General features: G+C 39.4%; 1 protein-coding gene across 4 annotated transcripts in view; it reads left to right on the forward strand.

The window, feature by feature from the left end:
• PLS3 (plastin 3) overlaps positions 1-16,310 on the forward strand; it is an 87,311-nt gene that overhangs the window by 66,566 nt on the left and 4,435 nt on the right. For 3 of the 4 annotated variants that reach the window (XM_025373241.1, XM_025373242.1, XM_025373243.1), the window contains exons 4-12: positions 792-921; positions 1,429-1,561; positions 5,336-5,417; positions 6,216-6,381; positions 7,899-8,041; positions 10,884-10,979; positions 13,421-13,616; positions 15,118-15,196; positions 16,168-16,282. In XM_025373241.1, coding sequence (XP_025229026.1) covers positions 792-921; positions 1,429-1,561; positions 5,336-5,417; positions 6,216-6,381; positions 7,899-8,041; positions 10,884-10,979; positions 13,421-13,616; positions 15,118-15,196; positions 16,168-16,282 — 1,140 coding nt within the window. Of the gene's footprint in view, positions 1-791; positions 922-1,428; positions 1,562-5,335; positions 5,418-6,215; positions 6,382-7,898; positions 8,042-10,582; positions 10,610-10,883; positions 10,980-13,420; positions 13,617-15,117; positions 15,197-16,167; positions 16,283-16,310 lie in introns of all 4 variants that reach the window. The other variant, XM_025373240.1, reaches the window with a different exon arrangement.

Raw genomic sequence — 16,310 nt, forward strand, 5'->3', positions numbered from 1 at the left:
TGCAGCACACCAACATGGCACATGTATACATATGTAACAAACCTGCACGTTGTGTACATGTACCCTAGAACTTAAAGTATAACAAAAAAATTTTTAAAAAATAATTTTTGTTGTTGTTGTTGTTGAGATGGCGTCTTGCTCTGTCGCCCAGGCTGGAGTGCTGTGGCTGGATCTCAGCTCACTGCAAGCTCCCCCTCCCGGGTTTACGCCATTCTCCTGCCTCAGCCTCCTGAGTAGCTGGGACTACAGGCGCCCGCCACCTCGCCCGGCTAGTTTTTTGTGTTTTTTTTAGTAGAGACGGGGTTTCACTGTGTTAGCCAGGATGGTCTCGATCTCCTGACCTCGTGATCCGCCCGTCTCGGCCTCCCAAAGTGCTGGGATTACAGGCTTGAGCCACCGCGCCCGGCCAGAAAAAAAATAATTTTTATTAAAGAAGGGGGATTCTTCAATGTTTTCTCTCCAGGAAAAGAATAAAGCCTTCCTTGTTTGTGGAAAATTAGCAGATTTACCTGTGCCTTTGAACCACATTAGTTTTTGGTTAAAGTGGATTCAATGCATGTAGCACTTAATGTTTTTGACAAGTGTGTGCAATTGACATTCTGGTGCTTCATTTTCAGCAGCAGTATCGTAGTACTTGTTTAGCATTTCAAAAACTCAAGCCCAATTTTTTATATCTTTTAACATCAGCTATGGGAAAAACGTAAGTGATCAAGATATAAAAGAATATAAATATGCTTATTGTATGTAATTTGAAATTAATTGTGAATCAACAAAATTACTTTAATTAATAGATTTTTCAAGAGGTAAAAAGTAGTGATATTGCCAAGACCTTCCGCAAAGCAATCAACAGGAAAGAAGGTATTTGTGCTCTGGGCGGAACTTCAGAGTTGTCCAGCGAAGGAACACAGCATTCTTACTCAGGTAATCATTTCATATGCAATAGGTTAACACAATGTGCTAAGTGGGATGGTTGCTGTAATGTCAAGGAAGGGCTCTAGGAAAACATTACCTTCTAATTAAGAATAAAGTAGAAGTCCTTTATGACATGTATTTAGGCTTGAGACTAATACTTGTCATAAAGGCATTATAAGTATTTATTGTATGGCTTTGTTAGCTTGCAAGAGACAGGATACAATCCATGTAATGATAGGCTTTATTACAGTGCATTATACAATAATATAAGTGTAATTTTTAAGGAATTTTGTAACTTTTCTGAGGACCGGTTAACGTGTTCTATTTTTTTTCTTAATTTTGTAATACCTAATAACCACTGTGTTGCATCGAAGTGTCTGGGTTTCCACACAGAATTACCACATGTTTCTGACACATTAACTTTCAGCACTACTGCACAACTATTTTAGGCTTTGGAGTCAAATAGTTAATAACCTAGAGTATGAACTAATGTCTTGTTATTTAACATAATTTTAGAGGAAGAAAAATATGCTTTTGTTAACTGGATAAACAAAGCTTTGGAAAATGATCCTGATTGTAGACATGTTATACCAATGAACCCTAACACCGATGACCTGTTCAAAGCTGTTGGTGATGGAATTGTGCTTTGGTAAGATGTTAGCTTGTTTTATATCCAGATATCCAAAAATAGCCTTCCATATAATTGATATATTTGTTTCTGCATGCTTGACAGATTCACCTCAAGAAATAATTAGAATGGAAAATTACCCAGTTTCTGCCTTTTTGATTTAATCTCTAGGTCTGTCCATGAATCTAAAATTCAGCCATAGATCGACAACCTCTTTATAGGGAAGCTACCAGCCTCTATTTTCTTCTCAACACCAAGCCAGCAGAACATTACAACTTTGTTGAACTTAAGTATGTCAGTGTCTGTTTATTCTGAAGTACCACAGCTTCCAAAAGAAAAAAAGAGGCTACTCTTCAGTTCTCACTCTCCAATGACCTATTTCTAAAAAATGCTTTTGCCACTGCTGCTGCCCCACAGCCAACAGCATCTTGGCAGACATAACACAAGATTATCAACACTGTCAGTCGATGTTCCAGTTTATAGAGGCAGTGTCACACAGTGGTTAATAGCATGCTCCATAATCAGTCTGCCTCAGTTCTTTCTATTCAGTCCTGCCACTCTTCAGAGTACGACACTTCAGAGTACAACTGCCACTCATGATACTCAACCCCTTTGCATTTCAGTTTCCGTCTATTATGATCTCCCCATTATTATACTTATCTCACAGGGCTGTTGTGAGCATTAAGTAAATTACTACATACAAAGTGCTTAGGGTAGTACAGTTGACATATTTCAGATGACTATATATATATATATATATGAGAGAGACGGAGTTTTGCTCTCAACTATATATATATGTATGTATGTATGTATATATATATATGTGTGTGTGTGTGTGTATATATATATATATGTGAGAGAGACGGAGTTTCACTCTCGTTGCCTAGGCTGGAGTGCAATGGTGCGATTTCGCCTCACTGCAACTTCCGCCTCCAGGTTCAAGCCATTCTCCTGCCTCATCCTCCTGAGTAGCTGGGACTACAGGCATGCACCACCATGCCCGGCTTTTTTTTTTTTTTTTTTTTTTAGTAGAAATAGGGTTTCTCCATGTTGGTCAGGCTGGTCTCGAACTCCAGACCTCAGGTGATCTGCCCGCCTCAGCCTTCCAAAGTGCTGGGATTACAGACATGAGCCACTGCACCCGGCTGACAGTATATATTATAGTATATACAATTCTTCTTTTTGCAATAGGGTCATTTTGTTTGTTTGAAAAGCTGATTTTAAAAATGTAAGATAGGTTGGGCATGGTGGCTTATGCCCAGCCCTTTGGGAGGCTGAGGCAGCAAGATTGCTGAAGGCCAGGAGTTAGGTCCAGTCTGGGCAACAAAACAAGACCCCTGTCTCTACAAAAAATTTAAAAATTAACCCAATATGGGGTTGCATGCCCTTAGTCCCAGCTACTTGAGAGGCTGAGGCAGGAGGATCACTTGAGCCCAGGAGTACAAGGCGGCAGTGAGTCAGGATTTGCACCACTGAACTCCAGCCTGGGTGACCCTGTCTGTCTAAGAAATAAAAATACATATATACATTTCCTTTGTGTTCCATTTATAGGCAGTGAAGACATAATTTCCCATGTGTGTGTTTTGTTTTTGTTTTTGTTTCTGAGATGGAGCCTTGCTCTGTTGCCCAGGCTGGGGTGCAGTGGCGTGACCTCAGCTCACTGCAGCCTCCACCTCCCAGGTTCAAGCAATTCTTGTGCCTCAGCCTCCCGAGTAGATAGGACTACAGGTGCTCACCACCACACCCAGCTAATTTTTGTATTTTTAGTAGAGACAGGGTTTCACCATGTTGGCCAGACTGGTCTCGAACTCCTGACATCAAGTGATCCTCCCGCCTCAGCCTGCCAAAGTGCTGGGATTACAGGCATGAACCACTGTGCCCGGCCTCCCTTGTGTTTTAATACAGAGAGAAGACTGCCAGTTTCTCTGGGGAACTCACCCTGCAGAACTCAAAAAATAAATAATATAAAAATAATAAGAGATAGTCATATTGAACTATTTAAGATTTAAATTTTGCATGGAAAGAAGCATGGCTTTCTTTATGTATATTAGGGCAGTATTATGAACATCTAATATGTTAGAACCAGGCATAGTGGCTCACACTTGTAATGCCAGGTACTTGGAGGCTGAGGTTGGAGGATCCCTTGAGCCCAGGAGTTCGAGGCTGCAGTGATTCGAGCTATGATTTGGGCCTCTGTACTGCAGCCCAGGCGACAGAGTTAGACCCTGTCTCTAAAAAGTAATAAAATAAAAAATAAAATGTTAAAGTCTAAATCTAGATTTTACCAAATGAGTTTTTTCCTAATGAGTCACAGACTATAGCCTACCTAATCTTTCTCTCACCACTGTACTACCAGCACCAAATATAGTGTCTGGCTTATTGTTGAGGCACTCAGTAAACATTTGGTGAATGAAAGAATCTCATGCTCAACTAATTGTACTGTTTTGTGGAAAAGACTCATTTTCAATGCAGGATTTTATGTATTTAAAATATATTCAATAAAGTTCTCCCTCCACTTTTTTTTTTTTTTTTTTTTTTTTGAGACAGGGTCTTGCTCTGTCACCCAGGCTGGAGTGCAGTGATTCAGTCATGGCTCACTGCTGCCGCCATGACCTCTTTGGCTCAATCAGTCCTCCCACTTCAGTCTCCAAAGTAGCTAGGACTACAAGCACATACCACTATGCCTGGCTAATTTTTTTTTTTTTTAATTTTTTGTAGAGATGGGGTTTCACCATCTTGCTCAGGCTAGACTTGAACTCTTGAGCTCAAGCAATCTGCCCTCCTTGGCCTCCCAAAGTGCTAGGGTTACAGGCGTGAGCCACACTGTACCTGGCCCAAGTTTTGTTTTCAATATCCCAAGTTATTTTCATAAAAGAATGAGACAAAATTTAAAAATAAATAAAAGAGAAAGCATGTTACAATCCTCTGCTCAGAGATACCCATCTGCTATACACATATTTTGGTCTTTTTGGTTTTTTTTTTTTTTTTTTTTTTTTAAACAGCATCTTGCTGTATTGCCCAGGGTGAAGTGCAGTGGCATGATCTCTGCTCACTTCAACCTCCACCTCCCAGGTTCAAGTGATTCTTCTGTGTCAGCCTCCCAACTAGCTGGGACTACAGGTGTGTGCCACCACGCTGTGCTAATTTTTGTATTTTTAGTAGAGACAGGGTTTTCCCGTGTTGGCCAGGCTGGTTTCCAACTCCTGACCTCAGGTGATCCACCTGCCTTGGCCTCCCAAAGTGCTGGAATTACAGGCATGAGCCACCATGCCTGGCCAGGGGTTTGTTTTTTTTTTTTTTTAAGACAGGGTCTCGCTCTGTTGCCCAGGCTGGAGTGCAATGGTGTGATCGTAGCTCACTGTAACTTTGAACTCCCGGGCTCAAGCTATCCTCTTTCCTCAGCCTCCTGAGTAACTAGTACTACAGGCACATGCCACCATGCCTGGCTAATTTTTTTATCTTTTTTGTAGAGACAGAGTCTCACTATATTGCCCAAGCTGGTCTGGAACTCCTGGCCTCAAGCACTCCTCCTGCCTCAGCCTCCCAAAGTGCTGGGGCTGGGATTATAGAGATGAGCCACCACATCAGGCCTTGGTCTTTTTTTTTTTTTTAATTTTTATTTTCCATATGTGTAGTTTATTATGATCAACATGATAAAACTCATCTAGTTGCATTTTTTAGAGTACATGAAAGATTTTATAGTAAGCTTTAACATACTTGTAAATGTTTACAGCCACTTTATAAAAGTAAATCAACTCTTCTTTTTTAAAATCAACTTTTTTATTTTTGTTTCAGTAAAATGATTAACCTTTCAGTTCCTGATACCATTGATGAAAGAGCAATCAACAAGAAGAAACTTACACCCTTCATCATTCAGGTATGCATTGTTCTCCCCGCCCTTTAACATGAAATTACTGTTTGAGGACCTGTTCTACAGACTTCAGCTTCCACACTCTGTAGGCTCCCAATCAATCCTTGTAAAAACTGTTGAGTGTGGGATTGTTATCCAAATTATACAGACAGAACTGGGACTCAGAAAGGTTTCTGAGCTTGCCTGAGAGTAATGTTGGAACTGAGGTTCAAATCCCATTCTAATTTCAAAGCCCCATGTTCTCTTCATTTCATAATGTATTCAAGCACTACAGAGATAAGCAGAAGTATATAAGCTCTTAATTAACTGGTGTGATTAAGGAATGGAGCATTTTTTTTCCTATCAAGTGAATATTAGATTATTAGCAAAATTCCCTCAGGGAAGAGCACCTCTTGGGATGTGGACATTGATAACTTCTAAAACTCTTTTGGGCATATGCAGTACTGATTGTCTCTCACCCATTTGGGCATTTTTGGGATGATAACACTTTACTCACATGGATATATTTACTGTGGTACTCAGCCTTTTCCTTTAGTGCCAGCATACTTCAAAAGGTACCAAATAAAAATACAAAGTTAACTTCTCCTGAGGTTCTGCAAAAGGCAATAGCAATAAGGCTGAAATTTGTCTTAGCTAGGCTTTCTAACACAAAAATCTAGAATTTGTTTTTTGTGACACATATATGGATGAAATTAATACAGGTATTAATTTCCTCATTGAATGTTATTTTCAGTGAAGGGAGAAAGTAGACTGCTAAAAAATGGAAAGGTCAAGAAGCAAGTGTGTAATTTGGCTGTCTTGCAGGAAAACTTGAACTTGGCACTGAACTCTGCTTCTGCCATTGGGTGTCATGTTGTGAACATTGGTGCAGAAGATTTGAGGGCTGGGAAACCTCATCTGGTTTTGGGACTGCTTTGGCAGATCATTAAGATCGGTTTGTTTGCTGACATTGAATTAAGCAGGAATGAAGGTAATGGAACGCAGTCATTCTGGAAGTTGTTTATTGGTTATGTTTTTTCTAGTCATGCAGACTTTCATGCTCTCACTTAATGGAGGTGATTAAATGGTGATAACTAGAATGAACATAAGGTAATGCTATAGAGTTATTCAGGAAAATAGTCTAATTACATGACTCTCTTCTTTACCTAGTAATTCACATTTCTCTGGCACTTTACAGTTCATTTTGCAATAATGACACAAAAGCACAGAGAGATTAAGGAGCTTTCCTGAAGTCCTCAAACTTGATTATTTTTTTCTGTTCTGCCTACACAACTTCTACCCCATTACCACCCTCAGCCCCACCATTTTGCACCATCTTCTTTTTTGGAGACAGGGTCTCACTCTGTCACCCAGGCTGGAGTGCAGTGGCACAATCACAGCCTGGCTAACATGGTGAAACCCCGTTTCTACTAAAAATACAAAAAATTAGCCAGGTGTGGTGGCACGCACCTGTAGTCCCAGCTACTCGGGAAGCTGAGGCAGGAGAATTGCTTGAACCCGGGAGGCGGAGGTTGCAGTGAGCTGAGATTGTGCCATTGTACTCCAGCCTGGGTGAAAGAGCGAGACTCTTTGTCTCAAAAAAAAAGAAAGAAAGAAAGAAAGAAAGTAAAACAAAAAACAACGACAAAAAAAAATGTAAGGTTGCAACCGGGTGTGTTGGACCACGCCTGTAATCCCAGCACCTTGGGAGGCCGAGACGGGTGGATCACTTGAGGCCAGGAGTTGGAGACCACACTGGCCAACATGATGGAATCCCGTCTCTATTTAAAATAGAAAAGTTAGCTGGGCATGGTGGCGTGCGCCTGTAGTCCCAGCTAGTCGGGAAGCTGAGGCAGTAGAATCGCTTGAACCCGGGAGGCAGAGGTTGCAGTGAGCCAAAATCATGCCACTGCACTCCAGCCTGGTCAGTAGTCCAAGACTCTTTCAAAAGAAAGAAAAGAAAAAGAAAATATAAGGTTGAATTATATTCCTGTTAAAATAGGCTTGAGCCTTCAAGAATTAATTGATTAATTATACTTAAATACAAATACCACAGTGTTTCTAGACTACTTTAATCAACAGGTTAAGTAAAAGATTCCCAAATGTTAAATATCTTTCTCAGAATCTTTGACTTTAATCACAAGGCTAAGTAAAAGATTCCCAAATTTTAAACATTTTTCCCCAAATCCTTGACTTTAGAAGTGTTAAATAAGAACAATTTATACAAACATATGACATAATGTGAAGCTTCCATTAAGCTTAAAGGCCATAACCTCATTTGGTATTTGGAATGTGAAGAATAACAGAGAAAAGAATAAATTGTAGTATTATGTTATTATATATATTATATATTTATCCTTTTGAGTAGATTATAAGTACCTTGAAACCAGGAGCTATGTCATAGTAGTTTTTGCACCTCTATTACTTAACAGTGTCAAAAGACTGAATGAACTTGGCATGACCATTATTATGTCATATAATGACTGTGGGGTTTTTTTTTTCTCCTAGCCTTGGCTGCTTTGCTCCGAGATGGTGAGACTTTGGAGGAACTTATGAAATTGTCTCCAGAAGAGCTTCTGCTTAGATGGGCAAACTTTCATTTGGAAAACTCGGGCTGGCAAAAAATTAACAACTTTAGTGCTGACATCAAGGTAACTGTTCAAAGAGCCACAACATTTTGGGGGGATATAATAGCTGGAAGATTTCATCCCAGCTTAACAGAGGGAAAATCCTAACACTGTATCACCAAGCCTTGTTGCCTCTTGGCCCTGAAGGTAGATTTTAGAAGAGAAGTAGAGCCAGATAAGGAGCATTAGCACCTATGTTTTATTTTGTGGAAAAAGGTAAAAATATTGTGCTAATTTATCATTATAATGCTAATTTGTTATATTCTGCCGATTGTTAAACATGGAGTATTAAAGAATAGGACATGACTATTCCATTCTTAACTGCCTTTCCCAGGCCTCAGTGTACCTGTTAGTAAACACACCTAGAAGAGAGAGGAAGGGCCTCACGATTTCCTCTTAACCATTTTTATTTGGCTTCTCCTCTCATTTTATCCTACCTTTAGTTGTGAGTTCCTCGAGGATAGTGATGAGCTCTTATTTATGTCTGTGTATCCTACCTCAGCCCCTGCTCCAGGGCCCTCCTACTAAAGCCAACCTATAACATAGTATGTGGCACATACAAGACCCTCATATTTCTTGCATTGAATTGAATTTTTTTTTTACTCACTGTTTATCATGAGCAGTGGGGGAAAACTAACAATGGAGGAAGACATTTATTACATGTTGCCTTTGGCTTCTCATGCAGAGAGGGCCAATATTACCATAGCAAACATTGTGTGGAGTTCTCCTTAACTGCCTTAATTCTGTCTGACATCCAGATGTTGGTACACAGGAAAAAAACTTAAGGATCTTCATCAGACGTTACTGACCAGCAAGGCTGTGAAAACAGTACTATGCATAGGCGATCATATGATTTTGTTCAGTGATGAGAGGAAGCAGTGAGTTGCCTGTACTACCGATTTCATCCATGAAAATTAAGAATAGCCCCAAAATTATAAGACCAACTGACCCTGCCCTCTCTTGTAATTATACAATATGTTTGGCCAGGTTTTTTGTTGTTGTTGTTGTTGTTACAGGGTCTCACTTCGTCACCCAGGCTGTAGTGCAGTGGTGCTAACATGGCTCACTGAAGCCTTGACCTCCCAGGCTCAAGCGATCTTCCTACCTCAGCCTCTCAAGTAGCTGGGACTACAGGTCCACACCACCAAGTCCGATTGATTTTTTTTTTGTTTTTTTTTTTTTTGAGACGGAGTCTCGCTCTATCGCCGAAGCTGGAGTGCAGTGGCGCCATCTTGGCTCACTGCAAGCTCCGCCTCCCAGGTTCACGCCATTCTCCTGCCTCAGCCTCCTGAGTAGCTGGCACTACAGGCACCCGCGACCACGACTGGCTAATTTTTTTTCTGTTTTTAGTAGAGATGGGGATTCACCATGTTAGCCAGGATGGTCTGGATCTCCTGACATCGTGATCCGCTCGCCTCGACCTCCCAAAGTGCTGGGATTACAGGCGTGAGCCACCGCGCCCGGCCATGAATATTTTTAAAAAGGAAATAATTGTTTGGTAATGCGGAAACCAACTTCCAGTTTATCTGTATTCAAGTTCAAATTTTCACCTGTAAAGCCCTTTTCAGGGTACTAAATACAGATTTTGCTGGGTCTGCTCTTTACTTGTTCTTCTCAAGACCATAGGTTTAGATTATAAATTGTTTATGTAGCTTTAGCAAGTAATTGGAAGTGAAAGCACTTCCACAGCTGTAGTACACTATTCCTTAAGAGGTAAATGCTATGCCCCCCCGAATGATAGGATCGGAGTTGGCTATTTAAGAATTGCTCTGAAATAGCTTTCAATCACCTGATTTTCCCCATTCTTAGAATCATTTATGGCACCAAGTTTCAAACTCACTTGGGTAGCTGATTTAAAAGGCACCTTTCTGGGCAGCTCCCAGACATTTATTTTTGGTAGCTCAGGAATTGGATTCAGTAATTCACGTATTGAGCAACTTCCTCAGGTGTTAGTATGCACACAGACTATGAGAAACACTTCTTCATAGCCTGTCTGGACCTTCAAAGCCCAGTAACAGGAAACTATTAATATCATACCTGGAAGGTGGTCTTCACATATGGCAGGATTAAGGACCCTTCACTTAAATTCCTGTCCTCTAGCATTCCAAAGATGCAGGAATTTACTTGGCACGTGTGTGAAGGCTCTTAATAAGCGTTTGTGCGAGTACAATGGTTTTCAAGCTGTGTTTTGTGGAGTTGTCCACACAACCTGAATTCATGTTGACTGTGAGCAAACCCCATTGTTTTCAGTGTTGGGATTCTAAGAAAACAACATTCAAGTGATTTAGTCCAGGGGTTTAAAACGAAAAGAGACGTTTGTTTTTTTAAGTACATTCAGATCATAGAGGGCTCAGTGTTATTTTAGCAACTAAAATGTTTATCATTTAATGCTTTTGTCATTTAAATTTACAATTTAATACATCTATAACATAGCTAATCTCTTCTTCATAGGTGTGGTATATTCATTATGCTTTGTAATGGTATAACCTGTTTATTTTCTCTTTCTTCTATGCTTCCTGGATTTCTGCTCTTCTACTTTTTTAAATGCTTGTTTTGTCTATCAAGCTTATTGACTTCAGTAATTCAGTGAAGGTACAGAACTGGTTATATGTTTATTAGCATTATTGTATCGATGACTTTAATAATTGTGAAGTCATGTCAAAATCCAGTTCATCCAAATGCAAGACAGATATAAGGCCAGATAGATGGACTTTTCTGGGGAAGACACCTGTTAAATTAGAAGGCAGAGAGATTTGTGCCATATATTCTCAAAAAGTCCAATGCAAATAGGCTTCCAAACATGGGACAATAGGATACATTCATTCCTTGTCACTGTGATCTCACTGACATTTTCAATTCTTTGTAGGATTCCAAAGCCTATTTCCATCTTCTCAATCAAATCGCACCAAAAGGACAAAAGGAAGGTGAACCACGGATAGATATTAACATGTCGGGTTTCAATGTAAGTATAAGTGCTCTTTGAATTCTACAATCTTCCAAAATTATTGTCAATTTCTTATAAATACAATAATTTTTATAATTGCATGAAGTGGAGTTGGCAATTTTAAGCATTATTTTAAAATGTATTACTGTACATGTAATTCAGAGGCCAGAAAACTAGCTTTTATTTATTTTGATTGTTAGTGAATTCCATCGTTGTTGTGGTATTGATTTATGTGAATGGCATAAAATATTCAAAACAAGTATGGGGAAATAAGCAACTAGAAGCTAACCTTTGCCAAGTATTTGGATTACAGCCACAGTAATAGATTTAGTGACTGTATATTCATATATACATATATTCATATTCCTGTGTTGAGAGTAATGTGATTATGTTTTACAAACTCCCAATCTATGAAATCTAATTTAAGGAATCACTCTCAGAGACCATGTTCCCTGGTTATGTCACTAATTTGTTTAGTGACCTTGGGCAAGTTCCTTCTCAAAATTGGATTTCACTTTGTTCATCCATAAAGTAAGGAGTTAGACTGGACTATTTAGTCCCAAGTTTCTAGGAATCTGTGGTTTTTGTACCCATTAGATATGGAATGCATGCTACTAATTAACAAAATCCATATATCTATCCTATTATGCCATAGGATGGAGTGGATTACATTGGCTAAACCATTTTTATGCTGCCCTTACCAGAACTGAATTTGTAACTGACTTGTGTGCTTATATTTCTGTCTGTATGTTAAATGCAAAACTCTTCAGCTCAGGTCACTCTTGGTAGGAATGAGGGGCCATCTTGTCCAAGAAGGGAGCTGTCTGGGATGGCTAGCCATGTGATCTGATACCAGGGTAAATGGCATCAGTATACTAACTGATTCTGATACACCCCTTCTCTAGTCAATCCAATTGATCTTAAAACACTCTTTTGTCTCTTCCCTCTTCAGAATCCGACAAGGATTCTTCTGTTGACTCTAGAATTCAGTCTGAAATGTTCTGCTTGGCACTCACCCTACAAATCTTGCTCTAAAATCTATCCGGTGTTATTTCCCCAAAAGTCTGTATTCCCCACCCCAACCTTCCTTCCCAGCACCACCCAGGTGCCTTTGCTCATGCTATTCTCATGGTTTTCAGTGTCCTTCACCTTTTTCCGCTTTACACCTTCTTTAGGACCTTTGTTTTTTTGTTTTTTGTTTTTTTCCCAAGAATCGAGGTTTCGCCATGTTGGCCAGGCTAGTTTCAAACTCTTGGGCTCAATCAATTCTCCTGCCTCGGCCTCCCTAAGTACTGGGATTACAAGCGTGAGCCACCACGTCCAACCAAGGCCTAATTTTAACTCTGAATAGTTTCACCTTTTTTCAATTTCAGTTTAACTTTTTTCTCTTGATCTTTGTAATGGAAAAAATCCCTTCCCTTCGTCCTAACTTTTTTAATCCTTCAGTTCCCTGAGATTAATCCTTGGTCTTGCCTTCCACCATTCTCCCTATGCTCAAAAGAAATCAGTAAAAATAGATTCTCTGCTTCTCTTCAATTCAAGCAACAGTTCACAAGCATTTCCCTTGGGATTTGAACATGCACTGAATGAAGGTATCTATCTTCTCCCTCAGCCAGGGGAGCCGACTTCCACAGCTCAGCACAACTTCCTCTCTCTCTAGCTGGCTCTCCAACAGTGCCCTCCTTTCCAGTTCCTTCTGCTGCATAACACAGCCCCAGAGGTTCCTGAGTTCCAAGGAGTCGACTCTGTCATGAAGCTCATTGACCTAATGCACAGTACCCAGAAGCCTCAGTGAAGTTCAGCTGAGAGCCAGTAGAGACAAGGAGAAACTCCAAAGCAGAAAGTAGTAAATCAGCCAAACAAAATAAGCCCGTTTGAGGAGAATGAACCCACAATTTACGGAAAATGAACACTATTTTCTAAATGAGACTTAAGTAGGACTACAGTTAATACCCTTTCACATTTAATAATTAGTAGAGATTCATTGTAGATAAGTACATTTGAAAAAAAATTTTAACATAATTCTACTGAAACTATCTGAATATTTAACTTGAGATGGCTTAAAAGGAGAATTGAAGCTGTTTTCCTATTGAGAAGGAAAAAAGGAAAAGTGGAACTGGAGAAAGTGAAGATGGTGAATGTATATGTTTTCTCTACAGATTTTCAAACAAAATCTGGGAGTTTCCCCCAAGCTTTTACATAACTTCTTTCTTAATGCAATTTAGTTAAATGTACTCTGTAGTTTGTTATGTGATCTCGCGCCATCTAGTGTATATTAAAAGTACTGCACCTCTAACAGCGCTAACTTTTTTTTTTTTTTGCATTCAAAACAATTTTATAATAAGTACCATATGTTGGCTAAAAGAAAGTAGAACTCTATACCCAGACTATGATTGTGGGGACATTTTCTACATTTTTAGTATGGCCTTTGACAAAGTCTTCCTATTTTGTTTCAACAGGAAACAGATGATTTGAAGAGAGCCGAGAGTATGCTTCAACAAGCAGATAAATTAGGTTGCAGACAGTTTGTTACCCCTGCTGATGTTGTCAGTGGAAACCCCAAACTCAACTTAGCTTTCGTGGCTAACCTGTTTAATAAATACCCAGCACTAACTAAGCCAGAGAACCAGGATATTGACTGGACTCTATTAGAAGGTAACTAAAAACTTCTCAAATTCGAATATGTGGGACTATAGAGTAGAAATACATAGGCCGTAATGATTTTACAATCTAGACTTAATACGTTTTTTTATATCTGCAAGAAGCAGATGCCGGTGCTGAGTAAAAACTGGCAGAAAAGGATGATACAAGTGAACTTTTTAAGTAAAGTAGTCGAGGCCAGGTGCGGTGGCTCACACCTGTAATCCCAGCACTTTAGGAGGCCAAGGCAGGCAGATCACCTGAGGTCAGTAGTTTGAGACCAGCCTGGCCAACATGGTGAAACCCCGTCTCTACTAAAAATTTAAAAATTAGCTGGGCGTGGTGGCACGTGCCTGTAATCCCAGCTACTCGGGAGGCTGAGGCAGGAGAATCACTCGAACCTGGGAGACGGAGGTTACAGTGAGCCGAGATCATGCTATTGCACTCCAGCCTGGGCAACAAAGTAAGACTCTGTCTCAAAAAAAAAGAAAAAAAAAAGTAGTCGAGTTACTTAATGTAAAGCCACTTAGTAAATCAGTATTTAGTTTTAATCTTTAGGGTTAGACCACTTTTTAATCCTCTCATCAGGAAAAAGTGCACATATGCATTCAGTTTGACCTGTAAATTTAGTATATATTTATGTTTCATTCATCCACAGTCAGTGTAACTGGAACTAACCCCAACTCCTTTCACCCTTACCTCCTCAAAAAACAAATGATAATATATACTAAATTTTAAGTTTTGGAAAGGCAGAGTTTACCTTTTCCAGATTATATATGCATGAAGTATAGTCTATAAAAATTAAGAAATGCGGCCGGGCATGGTGGCTCACGCCTGTAATCCCAGCACTTTGGGAGGCCGAGGCGGCCAGATCACCTAAGGTCAGGAGTTTGAGACCAGCCTGGCTAACATGGTGAAACCGCGTTTCCACTAAAAATACAAAAAATTAGCCGGGCGTTGTGGTGCGCGCCTGTAATCTCAGATACTCGGGGGGCTGAAGCAGGGGAATCGCTTGAACCTGGAAGGCAGAGGTTGTAGTGAGCTGAGATCGCACCACTGCACTCCAGCTTGGGCAACAAGAGCAAACCTCCATCTCATAAATAAATAAATAAATAAATAAATAAATAAATAAATAAATAAAGCAAATAGTAATTCATTGAGTGTCCACCGATATTTCTATAAAACCAGTAACTAAACTGATAACATCAGTTACTTTGAGGGATGCAGATTTGAGGAAATATTGGAGAAAGATTTGAGGAGACTATAAAAAGTTCATAAACCTCTAAATTGCTTAACTGGTTAGAATAAGGTTGTATTCTTTAATTTTAAAATAAGTTCAAATTTGAAAAATAAGCCTGTATCTAGAGAGAATGTATGTACTTAGGAGAATGCTTGGAAACTCGTGTTATTGAAAACTTCTAGATCTGAATAGAGAGAGAAAATAATCTAATATGTGGATTGGCACTGTATGCACATACATAAAGTGTTCAGTAAATTTTGTGAATATTCTTAACAGGAGAAACTCGTGAAGAAAGAACCTTCCGTAACTGGATGAACTCTCTTGGTGTCAATCCCCATGTAAACCATCTCTATGCGTAAGCCTGCCTACTGCTATTGTAAACAATTATGAATGTCATGAATGGATGTTAAATAATGACAGCTCTAAAGATTTTCTAGATATTAATTTGTAGCTATTATTTATATTGGAAAATGTCGAGTGGTGATTTCCATCATTTTCCCAATACACAGAAGCTTTAATTATTTATTTACATGATCATTAACTGTAAGTGATAGAATATATAAATGTCTTTATAGTACCCTAGGGAGCAAATACTTTATATTTTGAGACAGATAGCCGTTCGGGAGGCTGAGGCTGATTACTTGAGCCCAGGAGTTTGAGACTTCAGTGAGCTATGGTTGTGCTACTGTACTGCAGCCTGGGCAACAAAGTGAGATCCTATTTCTAAGAGGGGAAAAAAAAAAAAGAAAGGTAAAAAAGAAAGAAACAGAGACCAGGGAATCCTTTAAGTAGACCATCCACAACAACTCGGGGACTTTGGCTCACTCTTCTCTCAGCCTGGAACGTTCTTTGCTCGCATATAATGGCTTATACCCTTACTGTATTCCAGTCACTGATTCAAAGATTTCCTGACTACCACCTGCTACTCTGTAACCCCTAACCCTAGTTCCTTTTTTTCTTCATAGCACTTACATATACCCGTAAAATTGTTTATTGTCAACAAAACAAACAACACCCCGTATTGTTTGTTTATCCATGTACTTGTTTATTGTCTATCTCTCTGACTCTAATGCAAGGACAGGAATTTTCGTCCTGTGGGCCCAGCCTCTAGAACAGTGCCTTGCTCACAGTAAGCTCTCAATAAATACTTATAAATGAATTGGATGGTCTTAGCTCTATTTTCAGAACAGATTGATAGACAATATGAGTCTTAGGTATTATTTATGGTTTTATATATCTTGTTTGACAATGTAGTGTTATTGTTTTTAAGGAAAGTCAAGTCCCAGCTTCCTGAAAACACTGATTACATTATTTTTAAATCATTAGTGACCTGCAAGATGCCCTGGTAATCTTACAGTTATATGAACGAATTAAAGTTCCTGTTGACTGGAGTAAGGTTAATAAACCTCCATACCCGAAACTGGGAGCCAACATGAAAAAGGTAGATAATTAAGTTGCTGTGTATCTTT

Source organism: Theropithecus gelada, chromosome X (genome assembly GCF_003255815.1).
Source record: "Theropithecus gelada isolate Dixy chromosome X, Tgel_1.0, whole genome shotgun sequence".
NCBI classification, from domain to species: Eukaryota; Metazoa; Chordata; class Mammalia; order Primates; family Cercopithecidae; genus Theropithecus; species Theropithecus gelada.